This window comes from Lampris incognitus, chromosome 9, assembly GCF_029633865.1.
Source record: "Lampris incognitus isolate fLamInc1 chromosome 9, fLamInc1.hap2, whole genome shotgun sequence".
NCBI lineage: Eukaryota > Metazoa > Chordata > Actinopteri > Lampriformes > Lampridae > Lampris > Lampris incognitus.
The window spans coordinates 52,404,818-52,420,942 of record NC_079219.1 but is presented as its reverse complement, the minus strand read 5'-3'; the positions used below and the strand labels follow the sequence as shown (position 1 = coordinate 52,420,942).

Genomic DNA, 16,125 nt, shown 5'->3' with positions numbered 1-16,125 from the left:
ACTTTATCCAACTCACTCCAGAATTCTTCTTTCTCTTCCATCTCACACCCAACTTGCGGGGCATATGCGCTGACAACAGTCATCATCATACCTTCGATTTCCAGCTTCTTACTCATCGCTCTGTCTGACGCTGTCTTCACAACTCCAACACGCTTGACATACTCTTCCTTCAGGATTACCCCTATCCCATTTCTCCTCCCATCCACACCATGGGAGAAGAGTTTGAACCCACCTGCAATGCTCCTGGCCTTACTCCCCTTCCACCTGGTCTCTTGCACACAGTACTATATCTACTTCCCCTCTCTCCATCATATATCAGCCAGCTCTCTCCCTTTACCAGTCATAGTGCCACCATTGAAAATTCCAACTCTCACCTTCACACTCCTACCCTTCCTCCTCCCGCCTTCTCCTGACTCTCCTTTGCCCAACAGTAGCATAATTTCAACCAGCACTCTGCTGGCCAACAGTACCGGTGGTAGTTGTTTATAACCCGGGCCTCGACCAACCCGGTATGGAAATCTGATTTATGAGCTGCATATTTGATTTGGTAAAGGTTTTACACCGGATGCCCTTCCTGACGCAACCCTCCCAATTTATCCGGGCTTGGGACCAGCACTGAGAATGAACTGGTTTGTGCATCCCCAGTGGCTGGGCTCATAGGCCTCTTTAGTGTTCAAGATTTATCTAAGATATGGTTTGGGAATGTTGTAGTTAGGTTTGTTTCAATTTCAATTTTCTATTAAAGTCATGTATGGGATTCGAATGGTCAGGAATAGATAGAAAGTTATTATTACCTGCTAAATTTTGTCTTAAGTCTCTTCTCTTTGCTTAACCCAGAGACATTTCTCTGTGTTCACGGTGAACTTCCCATCATCTGAGGCACAGACTTCAATCTACAGTCAGATCCTGAATGGCCACCTGAAGCAGCAACCTTTCAGCTCAGCCATCCATAAGATGGCCCCAGCTGTCGTCCAGGCGGCCATTGCTCTGCATCACAAGATGGTTTTCAACTTCCTGCCCACAGCTGTCAGGTTCCACTACATATTCAACCTCCGAGACCTCTCCAGCCTCTTCCAGGTAATAATGATCAACAGTAAGGAAGAACTGCATTAAGTAAGGAAGAATTTGGTATATTGGGAGAAGGATGCTGAGTATGGAGCTGTCAGGGATGAGGAAAAGAGGAAGGCCACATTGGAGGTTTATGGATGTGGTGAGAGAGGCTGGTGTGAAAGAGGAAGGTGTCAGAGGACAAGAAGAGATGTAAATGGATGATCCACCGTGGCGACCCCTAATGGGAGCCGCCAAAAGTAGTAGTAGTAGTAAGGAAGAATTGAAGTTTAACTGTCGGTGGAAAAAAAAGTTTTATCTAAATAAAGTTCATAACTATAACTGTGTACTTCAGGGTCTTCTCTTTGCGGGACCGGAGACTGTGGGAGAGAGCACAGACCTGGTACTGCTATGGCTCCATGAGTCCCGCAGGGTGTATTCAGATAGACTGGTGGACACCAAGGACCTGCAGCTCTTCCACAAGCTTCAGATGGAGACCATGCATGAACACATTGAGGTGCAGTAAAGATTCTGGGGAATAGTGTAGACACTGTAAAATATTATGTTCTAGTATAGTTAACATTTCTTTAACAAATGTAGTTTAAAATAAATTTAGAAAAAAATATGGTGGTGGTTTAGTGATCATCACTGTGGTTAGCACAGAAAGAAGGTCCAGGATTAATTCCTAGCCCTTCTGTTTGGAGTTATCATTTTTGTACATCACGTCTGGAGCTGTTTAGACCTGGTATTAATATGCGTCTTGGTTGATCTGATCACAAGTGGACAGGTCCAAGTACTTCAGTTCATACCTGGTATTAGAATGTATCACCACATGCATCTCGAGTGATGACTTGTGATCGGATCTCAATTTCCCACTCTATATGCAAATAAACAGGTGGTAGGGGTGTGTGGTTTAGCCTCGGCTGCAAGAGACAAGAGGGAGTGTGGCTTGGGGGAGAGCAGCGCACTGGCCCGTGCGAGTGAATGATTGAAAGACATTATTAAATATTCACATTATTCACATTATAAGTATTCCCTTTATTACAATGGCATGTACGCAGCAAATGCATGTCGCTCCAGATAGAGACAATCTGATGAGGAAGATTAACTGAGTGAATAAGGAGTGTCAGGCTCTGATTGTTTGGCTTCTTTCATTTTGTGATCAAAATACACAACAAAGTTGAAACTCATTCTTATAACTCTTTATGCATGCTCAATAATCCAGGTAAGGAAATCACAGAAAGTTGAGTCAGTTCATCTGGACACAATGTTTATTGACAGAAATGTTTCATCACTCATCTAAGAGACATCTTCAGTCTCAACCGATGCAGGTATCCCCACCCTTATAAACAATACAATGACATAACTGAAACCAATGACCAGTTTCATATGCAAATTGCCGTGAGCATTAACTAGAGTTTTAGTGGCAATGTGTACTATTCACAGAGGATTTGGGAATGGTTGCAATCACAGCATTGTAAGATGGTGACAGATGATGTACACTTAGCCCCACCCTTGGTAAAAAAAAAAAAAAAACCTAAACCCAGGGGAGTCTTTGGTGACGATGTCAGTTGAATAGACGTTCCTTCAGTGTGCTTTGAGACACATTTACACTTCGAATGCGATGTGGACAAATGTGTCCCAGGCCATCCTGCGAATGTGGCCTGAGGGATTGGATTTCAAGACTTATTGAGGACGCATTGGGTGCATCCAAACCTAAACTTAGAGCTGTCCACTTGTGATCGGATCACCAAAGACATATTTTAATGCCAGGTGTAAACGGCCTCTCTGTGATGTCACCCATAGGTTTCTGTATTGCCTTCCATGAAGCCATGAGTTAGTGTTTACGCTTGCCGCCATCTTGTCAGATTTTGGAGTTGGAATGTGTAAATATTGGCAGTAAGATGGAGCTAAGGTCAGACCTGCTTCAGATGCATGAGCAGACAGTCAGTCACTCCAGGGAGAGACTGAGACACCCCCAAATATACTCTTTATCCTCTTAACACAGCTTAAACACATTAAACACATTAAACACATTAAAAGAAGTTGAGCTGGCTATTGAGATCCTAATTACTTGTTAAAAAAATGTACTGACTTTGTATTTGTAAAGAGAATTTGGAGTTTTCTATTGACTTCCATTCAACCAGAGTCTTTTTGGAGCAGGCATTTAGTGGCCATTGGAAGATCTGCATCTTTAGGCTCTTCCACGTTGGCTTCCAAGATCAGCTATGGTGGTTGCAGCTTGGTTTCTTCCCAAAGTCCAAAGAAAAAACACGTTAGGTGAATAGAGCAACCCAGTCAGGGCATTTCTCTGCCTGTTTTCCCAATGCTAGGTTCACCCCCCTCACCTCCTCCCATGTTTCTTAATGTTAATTCATTTATTCTCTGTACCCGCTTTGTCTACTTTAAAGGTGTAGTAGTAAATTATTTACCCTGCCTATCTTTCCCAGGGAGTCGAGGATAAAGATGTGACAGAGCAGCCCCTCCTCTATTGCCACTTTGCCCAGAGGGGTGAGAATTCCTCCTATACTCTTATCAAGGAGTGGTCCATGCTTAAAGCCATCCTTACTGATGCCCTGGAGAGTTACAACGAGCTCAACGCCGCCATGAACCTTGTGCTGTTTGAAGATGCCATGGAACACATGTTAGTACAGCTATCTAATGATTACTATGATTATCACAGCAGAAATGGTGTGCGCACCTTTTACAGAGTGTTCATTGAGAGCTTTACAGTAAAAATAAAGCAAAAGAAAGGAAACATGACATAACAGCAAGGGACACAAACACTAAGTAAAAGTAATTAGAAATAGACGCCATGAAATAGAAAGATACAAACTTGCTGTAGTGTGATTAACATGATGCAGTTTAGCATTTTCTGGTGTTGATGCTTTTGTGGAGAGTGGAGATTCAAGGAAAGCTTTTAAACTCTCTGCAAAAGACATGACAAAATTCTCAAATAAAAAAAAAACTCTTGATAATATCTAGCAGAGATCATCTTAACAATCTCAGAATATCTGTGTGTCTAAAGTGGGCAAGGGAATTCAGAAAATAACTAGCAATATGTAGACAGTGCAAAAAAACAAACAAACAAATAAGGTGGCAGTTGTTCATGGTGCCATGTCAGATGGATTTCTAGGCTTTATTCAAGAAAAATACGACTTAGTGATGGACATTCAGCGGAGTATCTGTTTTTGTTATTATCAGTTGTCGGATCAGTCGTATCCTGGAGTCCCCGTGCGGTCATGGCCTGCTGGCTGGAGTTGGTGGCAGTGGGAAGCAGAGCCTGACACGACTGGCTGCCTACATTTCCTCCGTGGAAGTCTTCCAAATCTCCGTGAGGAAAGGGTACAGTGTTCAAGACCTGAAGGTAAATATGTGTTTCTAGTAGTGAGTATTAGTAATAGTAATGGTAAAAGTAGTATTGGTAGTGGCAGTAGTGGTATTAGGATAGATAGATAGATAGATAGATAGATAGATAGATAGATAGATAGATAGATAGATAGATAGATAGATAGATACTTTATTGTTGAGCTGTTTTCATTATTATTAGTATGAGTTGTATTAGTAACAGACGGGCTGCCTGAACCCTGTATCAACAGAGGATCAAATATCGTAGAACTTTTTACTCGTGAAATGCCCAAGTTGCAGCCACAGTCGCCAAATGCTGTCCCGAGTGTCAGCAGTTTAAGTAAGAATAATGCAAAATGGCTGTGATTAATTAACAGAGATCAAGGTTTCTCTTGGACAAATTTCCTAAATCAATACTTCCTCTGGCCGCAAGCACCTTATTGATCTAATTCAGTTGTGCTCAACCTCTCCACTGACTCGAGAAGGAAGAATTGTCAGTTGCTATTAAAGACCTCCAGAAAATATTTCAATACCCCATTGATGAAGCAAGCCTCGTCCTTTCAGTCTGCTATTAACAGATCAAGGTGTTCGCAGTGAGTCTGCGATTCTTCCCTTGGTAGTTGTGGGACGTTTTTAAAATTTTTAGTTTGAACTCAACTGAATTTGAGCAGTGCAGATCTCCATTCAGTCAGCTTGTTGTCTTTTTCAGCTGGATTTAGCAGGTTTGTTCCTCAAGACTGGACTGAGGAATCAGCGTGTTGCTTTGCTCCTGACTGATGCACAGATACCTGATGAACAGTCTCTGGTCATTATCAATGACTTGCTGGCATCAGGTGAGAGATGAAATCAGTGCCGAGCATATGTTACATCATGTAGGCCCCTTCCTGGGTCACCAGGCCAGTAATCTGCTTTCCTCTATTGTGCTTGCCCCGGGGTTCCACAGGGTAGCTACTGTACTGTGGCAAAACTGGATGGGTATCCTGTGTGTTCTGCTGGATCCAGCCCCACATTTTTCTTTTCATGTTTTTTAGCATAGTTTTGGTGTATTAGTGGTTATGAATTACTTTCTTAATGATTAAAATTACCTCTGGGTTGGTTGCCAGGTTGGGAGTCCACATTTTATCAATACAAAAGAGTCTCCACAGACATTCTGTTGGAAACCACATAACCCCGAGAACTGCCGATTCACATTTTCAGCAAGCGGCATGCAAGTAACATGACTTAAAAATGTCACCCAGTGCTAATGCAAAACCTGATTTTTGCACAGTAGCCTTGACAACTACATTTAAAGTGGTTAGTTTAAGGTTGAGGTGAAGTAGTGGTCTTCTCCTGGATCGCCACCTTGCCGTGGTGGAGATGCTTGTGTGATCCCAAGAGCTATGTCATCCGGAGCTTGGCTCCTGGTCGGGTCACTCAAGGTGGATAGGTCAAGGGGGAGGTTCCAGACGAAGCACAATCCAGCAAAGACCTCAATGGTGGAACTGGCGGAAGATGTCTCCAGGTCACAATGCCAGTGAAGGCGGATGAAGGCTACAACAGAGGGTGGTCCCGAATCGTCTTGGTTCTCCGTGCCACTGGACTCTGGCCACCCCCTGCCAAGGATCGTGTGGTGGCTGCAGGCACATCAGCCACTCCACGTAAAAAGCTGTCACACGCAGGCGTCCCCCTGGGACAGTCATACTTGACCCCGAGTGACTGCCAATGAATGGTTAGCGAGGCTGCCACACGATTGGCTGTCTTCGTCAAATCACGTGGTTTCCAGGAGAATGTATGGAGACTCCCAATATGGGCTCCCAATCTGACATCCAAAAAAGTTTTTTTGTCAGTGTGTTATAACATCTTATTGCTGATTCATAACTCATCAATAAATGAGTTATTAACATTAAAGTTGTTACCACTGAAATAATTAGTAATCACTTTTAGACCCTTTACAGAGTATTCTTTCCTTGAGTTTATTTTTACTTTTTTATTATGAATATTGTAAGCTATAATTCAATGGGGGGCGGGGAGAAATGTTCAGCTGCTCTTCAGAGAGTTTGAATTTTACATTAAGAGTGAAATGTGGATATTAATTGACAGAATATGTCAGTCTGTATTTCCCCAGCTGTGCGTATTCCTCTTCCTCACAGGTGAAATTCCTGAAGTCTTCAGTGAGGAGGAGATAGAGGGGATTGTGGCCGGGTTGAGGGCTGAGGTCCGAGCCCTCGGTCTGCTGGGCAGTAGGGTGAACTGCTGGAGGTTCTTCACCGACCGAGTACGACTGCAGCTCAAGGTCAGACCTTCAACTGATCCTCCTAAAGTCAGTGATGCTGTTCACTGTTGATCCCAGCTGTGTCAATCCTAAATACGACTGCTGTCATTTTAGACTGGGATTTTATGCACAGTTCTTTGAGTAGAACATGCTTAAATGAGAGCCTCATTTTTGTAGCACCAGTTTTTTTTTCTCATGGCAGAATATGTTAAGTCAGTTTAGAGCAGAGATGCATTTTATCAACACATCTTCACTGCTGCTTTCCAGGCATTACCTACTGTCTTATTAGAATGGATTTTAAAGATATCATAGACAGTTGAACCTGTGAACTCATGAATTGGACCAAATGTAAAGATAAACCAGATTATCCATGTTACTGTCCATAACACTGACAGTGTTGCAAAGCTCATAAATATATCAAATGTCTATATGATATATTTGTTTTTGGTGATTAAAGACACTAGATATAGAATTCATGTTTGAAATTATGTAAATACATGCCAATGAACTGTGTAAGACTGGAGAGCTGAATCAACAGACCCAGACAGACTCAGGGGGTTAAAAGGAAGGAAATTCTTGTTCCAGTGCACATGTATGTGTTCCAGCTGATCGGTGGGCCAGAAGACCTCTAGTAGCGTCTCCTTCTGCTCCAGCCAACTGGAGATGTAGCTGCCAGTCCACATGGCAGGGAGAGGAGTGTGTGTGTGCGTGTGTGTGTGTGTGTGGTGGCAGGGTGGGGGCTAAGGGGTGTTAGGGAGTAGAGGATCGCTGCCAAATTGTCTTTCTGTGATTCGATGATGGGTTTCCCTGTTGGATACACCTGCCATATCAGAGGCTGTTTATATTGTGTTTGGGGTTTGCATATGTGCATTTGGCTGTTTGTCCTCTTATGGGCTTAGCTTGTCTATGGGTATGTGTTTAGTGTATGTACTGTATTTGTATTTGGGCACAAATGAGACACACACACACAACACACACACACACACACACACACACACACACACACACACACACACACACACACACACACACACACACACACACACACATATATATAAATATATAATTCAGTGAGTCAAATAAATTCTTTGAGACAGTACAAGCGTGTTTCATGCTATAAGCATAGTATAGCGTTTTTTCTTTTCTTTTCTGGAAACCATCAATGGGGTTGATAAAAGTGCTCAACAATTGAGGAGTGGAATATTAAGATTTATGTAGGAAGAAGACTATAATATATTGCAGTACAAACCTGTTTCGTGCCTCATGCACTCATCAGCTGCCAATGTGGTTAAACAAAGAAAAAAAACAGCCAATAAATACTACGTTGCCCCGCGCCACGCCCCTAGTTACGGTGCACAGTAACCAATGGGAGGATAGAAAACATTTGAAAAATAACATCAGAAACATTACAACCAATGGAGTAGGGACTGAGGCTTGTTTTGAAAAAGCAAGGAGTTAAAAGGCCGGGGCACTGTTGAAAAAGAATACATTTAAAATAGAACAAAATAATATTCAATGGGGTACTTTACGTATATCATACAGTGGAGTGGTGCTGGACCACAGCTGGAAGAGCAGACAGTTGAAATATGAAAATATAACATCTAATAAAAGTCATCACATGCATATCATCTAATGGATGGGGGGGGGGGATAATAAAGACACTGGTTTACTTGTAATTGCAAAGCAGATATTCCTTTCTGTGTCTACAGCTGGTGGCCACTTCATTTCTACTGTTCAAGGTGGACATGTCAGAACTGCAAATAATAAAATATTTCTCTGCCAAGCGTAGGTTACATCTTTTGCTGTTAATTAGATATGCATTGCTCTTTGTGAGGATTTTCCATGAGATAGAATAACTAATATTCTTGTCCACCAATGACCAAATGTAGCGGCACATTAGAGCCGACAAAACTGCCAATTTTTATAAGCTAGAGCCCAATCAATATGACAGCCTTCTACATAGCAACCTCACCAAATCATACAAGAAGGCCGTGAAGTCCGCTGAAAGAGACATCACTATCTACTACTACTTTCGGCTGCTCCCGTTAGGGGTCACCACAGCGGATCATCTGTTTCCATTTCTTCCTGTCTTCTGCGTCTTCCTCTGTCACACCAGCCACCTGCATGTCTTCCCTCACTACATCCATAAACCTCCTCTTTGGCCTTCCTCTTCTCCTCTTCCCTGGCAGCTCCATATTCAGCATCCTTCTCCCAATATACTCAGCATCTCTCCTCCACACATGTCCAAGCCATCTCAATCTTGCCTCTCTTGTTTTGTCTCCAAACCGTCCAACCTGAGTGGTCCCTCTAATATAATCGTTCCTAATCCTGTCCTTCTTCCTCACTCCCAGTGAAAATCTTAGCATCTTCAACTCTGCCACCTCCACCTCCAGCTCCGCCTCCTGTCTTTTCGTCAGTGCCACTGTCTCCAAACCATATAACATAGCTGGTCTCACAACCATCTTGTATACTTTCCCTTTAACTCTTGCTGGTACCCTTCTGTCGCAAATCACTCCTGACACACTTCTCCACCCACTCAAACCTGCCTGCACTCTCTTTTTCACCCCTCTACTGCACTCCCCGTTACTTTGGACAGTTGACCCCAAGTATTTAAACTCAAATGCCTTTGTCACCTCCACTCCTTGCATCCTGACCATTCCACTGTCCTCTCTCTCATTCACGCATAGGTATTCCGTCTTGCTCCTACTGACTTTCATTCATCTTATCTCCAGTGCATACCTCCACCTCTCCAGGTTCTCCTCAACCTGCACCCTACTTTCGCTACAGATCACAATGTCATCCGCGAACATCATCGTCCATGGAGATCCTGCCTGATCTTGTCCGTCACCCTGTCCATCACCGTTGCAAACAAGAAAGGGCTCAGAGCCGATCCTTGATGTAATCCGACCTCCACCTTGAACCCATCTGTCATTCCAACCGCACACCTCACCATTGTCACACTTCCCTCATACGTATCCTGCACCACTCCTACATACTTCTCTGCAACTCCTGACTTCCTCATACAATACCACACCTCCTCTCTCGGCACTCTGTCATAAGCTTTCTCTAAATTTACAAAGACACAATGCAACTCTTTCTGGCCTTCTCTATACTTCTCAATCAACATTCTCAAAGCAAACATCGCATCTGTGGTGCTCTTTCGTGGCATGAACCCATACTGCTGCTCGCTGATCATCACCTCTCCTCTTAACCTAGCTTCTATTACTCTTTCCCAAATCTTCATGCTGTGGCTGATCAACTTTATACCTCTGTAGTTGTTACAGTTCTGCACATCGCCCTTGTTCTTGAAAATCGGTACCAGTATGAAAGAGACATCACTATAAAGGACAAAAAAAAAAATTGCATTGGATCTGAAATTGGACGACATGTAGGCTTATCAACCCCCCATCAAACCCGAAATAGGTAAGCTAAGCAAAAAAAAAAAAAATTTGACGTGACCATGGGCAGCTTCAACGGGGCAGAGACTTGTGAGCTAGTGGGCTTGTACTTGTCTCAACTACAGGTCCTAGACATCAACGTTGGACTATATAGAGACAACGGGCTGGCAGTCTGCAACAAACCGGCAAGAGAAGTCGAGAGAATAAAAAAGAAAATGTGTTGTATATTCGCAAACAGTGGGCTAGAAATTTCATTTGAGGCTAACAAGAAACAGATCGACTTCCTCAACAACTCATTAGACCTTAGAAATGGTACATACAGGCCATACACGAAGCCCAATAATACACCGCAGTACATCCACAAAGAAAGAAATCATCCGCCCTCTATCTTGAAAAATATCCCAGTGAGCATAAATAAGAAACTCTCATGTTTATCATCCAGCTAAGCTATCTTTAATGAAGCAGACCCCCCCCCCCCATACCAAGAAGCCTTACAAAAGAGTGGATATAATTTCAGGCTTACGTACAATCCACCATCAATTAGTGACAGCCAGCAAAAAAAAAAATCGCAGCAGAAGGTGGAACATCACCCGGTATAATCCTCCCTACAGCGACACCATGGCCTCTAATATTGGAAAACTATTTTTCAATCTTTTGGATGAGTGCTTTACTCAAGCCCACCAACTAAGAAAAATATTCAACAGGAACATGGTCAAAATTAGCTACAGCTGCATGCCAAATGTTCAGCAGGTTATATCATCCCACAACACAAGCATCATGACCAAGACACAGACCCCCCTCAATGCAGCCAAACACCACCAACTGCAACTGCCATGTTAAGGCATTGTGCCCTCTTGAAGGAAAATGCCAGACAGAGGGAGTCATCTACCAGGCATCAGTGACAAGAGAAGACAACTGCAAAGTGGACTCTTACATTGGTTTAACAGAGGGCCCTTTTAAAATTAGGTTTAACGGCCATATGAGTAGCTTCGGGAATGAGCATTCAAGAAATGCAATGGCCTTAAGCCGCCACATTTGGTCATTGGCGGACAAGAATATTAGTTACTCTATCTCATGGAAAATCCTCATGAAGAGCAATGCATATTTAATTAACAGCAAAGGATGTAACCTACGCTTGGCAGAGAAAATTTTATTATTTGCAAGCCTGATATGTCTACCTTGAACAGTAGAAATGAAATGGCCACCAGCTGTTGACACAGAAAGAAATATCTGCTTTGCAATTACAAGTAAACCAGTGTCTTTATTACCCCCCCCATCATATGATATATACAAAGTACCTCATTGGATGTCATTTTGTTCTATTTAAATGTATGCTTTTTCAACAGTGCCTGGCCATTTAACTCCTTGCTTTTTCAAAACAAGCCCCAGTCCCTACTCCATGGGTTGTAATGTTTCTGATGTTATTTTTCATATGTTTTCTATCCTCCCATTGGTTACTGTGTACTGTAACTAGGGGCGTTGCATGGCTGTGTGTTTGTTTTCTTTGTTGTTCAACCACATCGGCAGCTGATGAGTGCGTGATGCATGAAACATGCTTGTACTGCAATATATTAAAGTTTATATATATGTATATAGGCAGCTGATGAGTGCGAGAGGCACGAAACAGGCCTGTACTGCTATGCATTAAAATCTTTTTTCCTGTATCCGTGTTGAGATGTATATATACACTACCGTTCAAAAGTTTGGGATCACCCCAACAATTTTGTGTTTTCCATGAAAAGTCACACTTATTCACCACCATATGTTGTGAAATGAATAGAAAATAGAGTCAAGACATTGACAAGGTTAGAAATAATGATTTGTATTTGAAATAAGATTTTTTTTACATCAAACTTTGCTTTCGTCAAAGAATCCTCCATTTGCAGCAATTACAGCATTGCAGACCTTTGGCATTCTAGCTGTTAATTTGTTGAGGTAATCTGGAGAAATTGCACCCCACGCTTCCAGAAGCAGCTCCCACAAGTTGGATTGGTTGGATGGGCACTTCTTTGAGCAGATTGAGTTTCTGGAGCATCACATTTGTGGGGTCAATTAAACGCTCAAAATGGCCAGAAAAAGAGAACTTTCATCTGAAACTCGGCAGTCTATTCTTGTTCTTAGAAATGAAGGCTATTCCATGCGAGAAATTGCTAAGAAATTGAAGATTTCCTACACCGGTGTGTACTACTCCCTTCAGAGGACAGCACAAACAGGCTCTAACCAGAGTAGAAAAAGAAGTGGGAGGCCGCGTTGCACAACTGAGCAAGAAGATAAGTACATTAGAGTCTCTAGTTTGAGAAACAGACGCCTCACAGGTCCCCAACTGGCATCTTCATTAAATAGTACCTGTTAGAGCCTGTTTGTGCTGTCCTCTGAAGGGAGTAGTACACACCGGTGTAGGAAATCTTCAATTTCTTAGCAATTTCTCGCATGGAATAGCCTTCATTTCTAAGAACAAGAATAGACTGTCGAGTTTCAGATGAAAGTTCTCTTTTTCTGGCCATTTTGAGCGTTTAATTGACCCCACAAATGTGATGCTCCAGAAACTCAATCTGCTCAAAGAAGTGCCCATCCAACCAATCCAACTTGTGGGAGCTGCTTCTGGAAGCGTGGGGTGCAATTTCTCCAGATTACCTCAACAAATTAACAGCTAGAATGCCAAAGGTCTGCAATGCTGTAATTGCTGCAAATGGAGGATTCTTTAACGAAAGCAAAGTTTGATGTAAAAAAAATCTTATTTCAAATAAAAATCATTATTTCTAACCTTGTCAATGTCTTGACTCTATTTTCTATTCATTTCACAACATATGGTGGTGAATAAGTGTGACTTTTCATGGAAAACACGAAATTGTTTGGGTGATCCCAAACTTTTGAACGGTAGTGTATATATATATATATATATATATATATATATATATATATATATATATTTGTTTGTTGGTTTGTGTTTGTTGGTTTGTGTTTGTCTGTTTTTGTTCATTTGTTTGTGCATACTGTAGTTGTGTTTTGATAAGTACATATTTTTCGATGAGTGTGACTTTGTGTGTTTGTATTTTTGTGTGATGTTTCTTTCGCTGTTATTTCTGTGTTTCCGCTTCTGGTGTGGGAAGATGGCAGCACGAATTCACATTTTCAGCGGCCTCACCCAGTACCGACATGGGAAGATGGTGGCGCGAATTCATGTTTGCGGCGGCCTCACCCAGTACCGTCCATGCACTGTCTTTGTCGACATCTGCATCTAAGTTTTGTCTTTGATGGCTGGGAGAGCTGGCGCAGGATTGGCTGGGAGAGCTTGGTCTGCTGCGTCCTGTGGGCCCAGGGACCACGGCCCTGCCTGGAGCTGTGCCCAAAGAGGTACACCGAGGGCAGTGTGACAGGACGCAGAAGCGGGGCAGGCTAAGCTAACTGCTAGCCCATGCAGACCGGCAGTTCCAATGACATTGAGGGTGGTCTGGCAGCGGCCTCACCTAGTGTTGACTGTGTTTTTGGTGTCATCATGTGGAGTGTGGGGAGGTGTGTCGACGGTGTCTGGCAGGGAGAGCTGGCACTGGATCAGCTCGGGGAGCCTGGTCTGCTGTGTGCGGTGGGCCCAGGGACCACGGCCCTGCCTGGCGCTGCGCCCGAAGAGGAAGCACAGAGGGTGGTCTGACAGGATGTGGAAGCGGGGCAGGCTAAGCTAACTGCTAGCCCATGCAGACCGGCAGTTCCAACAGATCCTGGCTGGTGTTCGTTCCCTTGGGCAGGGATTTTTTTTGTTTAGTTTAGATACATGTGTTAGTTTGGATGTATGTGTTCTTGTAGTTTTTGGATGTGTGTTTTTGTCTTTGTGTTGCTCTGCTGATGGCTGGGGGAAACGATGTTTTGTTTCGTTTCATGTGCAAGAGTAGACAAAGTGTTCCTGATTCCTGATTGTGTGTGTAAAACAAGCAAGCAAGTTTATTTATATTGCACTTTTCATACACAGGGCAATTCAGTGTGCTTTATACAAATAAAAACAGAAAAGGAACAACCATATAAAATATTAAAAGAGTAAAATAAAAACAAATAGGAACAATCATATATAAAATATAATTAAAAGAGTACAAAGTACATAAAATGTACTTTGAATTGGTAATTAAAAAGAGTAATATAATTAAAAGACAGGTACTATAAAAAGAAAATACAAAGTACAAAAAAAATAGAATAAATACATAGTCACTTCCCTGCCTTGAGTGACTAGAGATCTACTTCCAGAATTAAAGTGCAGTAAGAATGAGGAGCAAATTTTAATGCTCAATCATCGGCACAAGAAAAAAGAAATGTTTTTAACCTAGGTTTAAAAATTTCTATATTTGGGGCACATGTAAGAGCTTCTGGTAGTTTATTCCAGTTGTGTGCAGCATAATGGCTAAATGCTGCTTCACCATGTTTGGTTTGGACTCTGGGCTGGACTAACTGACATGAGTCTGTGGATCTTAGAGCCATACTGGGTTTATACTCCTCAAGCATGTCAGTGATGTATTCTGGGTCTACACCATTCAGTGATCTGTAGACAAGTACTACTGGAAATAAAAGCATGGATGATGGAAGGGTGATTATGTATGTGTGTCTGTTGGTGTGTGTCTGTTGCGGTCTTTATGTGCTTTTTATGTGCTTATGACACTTCCTGCTTCCCATTTCCTTCTCTACAGGTGGTCCTGTGTTTTTCTCCTGTGGGGGACACCCTTCGCCTCAGGGCCCATCGCTTCCCGGCTCTGGTCCACAGCACCACCATTGACTGGTTCCACGAGTGGACCGCTGAGGCCTTGCAGTCCGTCAGCTTCAGCTTCATCCAAGAGATCGAAGGCATAGAGGTCAGGGTGCTTTAAAACCAAGTGCTTTTTTAATCTCTTATCTCCCATCCTTTTGGTCTAATCTTAGAAGAAAGAATCAAACATGGTTTCCTGCTTTCATGTGGCAGATGTGCTTACTATGAAATTGTAGATTTAAATAATCGATAATGAATTTGACATATCTCTCCTGTGTTCTCATTGAGCGCCATAACATGGTTCATCCAGACTTAGTTGGACTGGTTAATGAACATCTTGTAATTACTACAGTGCCACTGGATTAGTGTCTCCATAGATCCCTCATCATTTCTTCTGCACAGGAGTGACTAACAAATTGGTGATCGCATGCTTTGAGACACTGGTGGCGGCGGGCATATCATTGTTTTCCCTCATGGTGGTGGAATGATCACAACCCAGGATCATTTATGTTAATGAGATGAGTGATTAATAAGCTTGTAACGACCCTCTCAGGAGCCACAGCTGTCACAACCAGGAAGTGGGTCTTCACCGAGCGCGAAGACCATGTGGCAGGCTACTTCCTTTTGTGACTGTGTGTGTTTGAGTGTGTGAGCTTGTCTGTATGTATGCACACTCCTGTGTGTGTGTGTGTGTGTGTGTGTGTGTGTGTGTGTGTGTGTGTTGTTAGTTGATTTTTGCTCAGCAGTAGCATCTACCAACAATGGTGGCAAGCTCATGACGCCACCTTGCTTTCTATGAGAGCATGTCTACTGTGCCGAAGCAGTCAATCACTCAGTTAAACTGTAATCTTATAGCATGTTTCAGACATAAAAATGTAATGCAGTGTGCAGTACTGTACATGAGAACGATAAATAAATGAATAATATGAAGATATAGATAGAGTAAGGCTCATAGGATTCACAGGGTTGGATGTTAGTGTGTGTATCGGTGCACACACATCCAAATACTTAATAAAAACTTACTTTAAGTTAGTGTCCATGAACCGCACACACCAAATAGAATTTGGGCAGCACGGCGGCCCAGGGGTTAGCACTGTCGCCTCACAGCAAGAAGGTCCTGGGTTTGAACTCCGGGGTTGTCCAACCTTGGGGGGTCATACCAGGCCTCTGTGTAGAGTTTGCATGTTCTCCCCGTGTCTATGGTGGGTTTTCTCCGGGTGCTCCGGTTTCCCCCACCATCAAAAAGACATGCTCGTTAGGGTTTATACTCTTTTCTGTGCCCCTGACCGAGGCATGGCAAGACGGACTGGCGTTGGTCCCCGGGCACTGCACGGCGGCTGCCCACTGCTCCTAGC

The 16,125-nt window shown here is 42.9% G+C and overlaps 1 protein-coding gene across 1 annotated transcript in view; it reads left to right on the top strand.

Annotated features, from left to right (window-relative positions):
- LOC130118574 (dynein axonemal heavy chain 11) overlaps positions 1-16,125 on the top strand; it is an 87,945-nt gene that overhangs the window by 37,556 nt on the left and 34,264 nt on the right. The window contains exons 49-55 of the mRNA XM_056287015.1: positions 838-1,077; positions 1,403-1,564; positions 3,498-3,691; positions 4,252-4,414; positions 5,105-5,228; positions 6,525-6,667; positions 14,715-14,876. Of these exons, the coding sequence (XP_056142990.1) occupies positions 838-1,077; positions 1,403-1,564; positions 3,498-3,691; positions 4,252-4,414; positions 5,105-5,228; positions 6,525-6,667; positions 14,715-14,876 (1,188 nt within the window). The remainder of the gene's footprint in view (positions 1-837; positions 1,078-1,402; positions 1,565-3,497; positions 3,692-4,251; positions 4,415-5,104; positions 5,229-6,524; positions 6,668-14,714; positions 14,877-16,125) is intronic.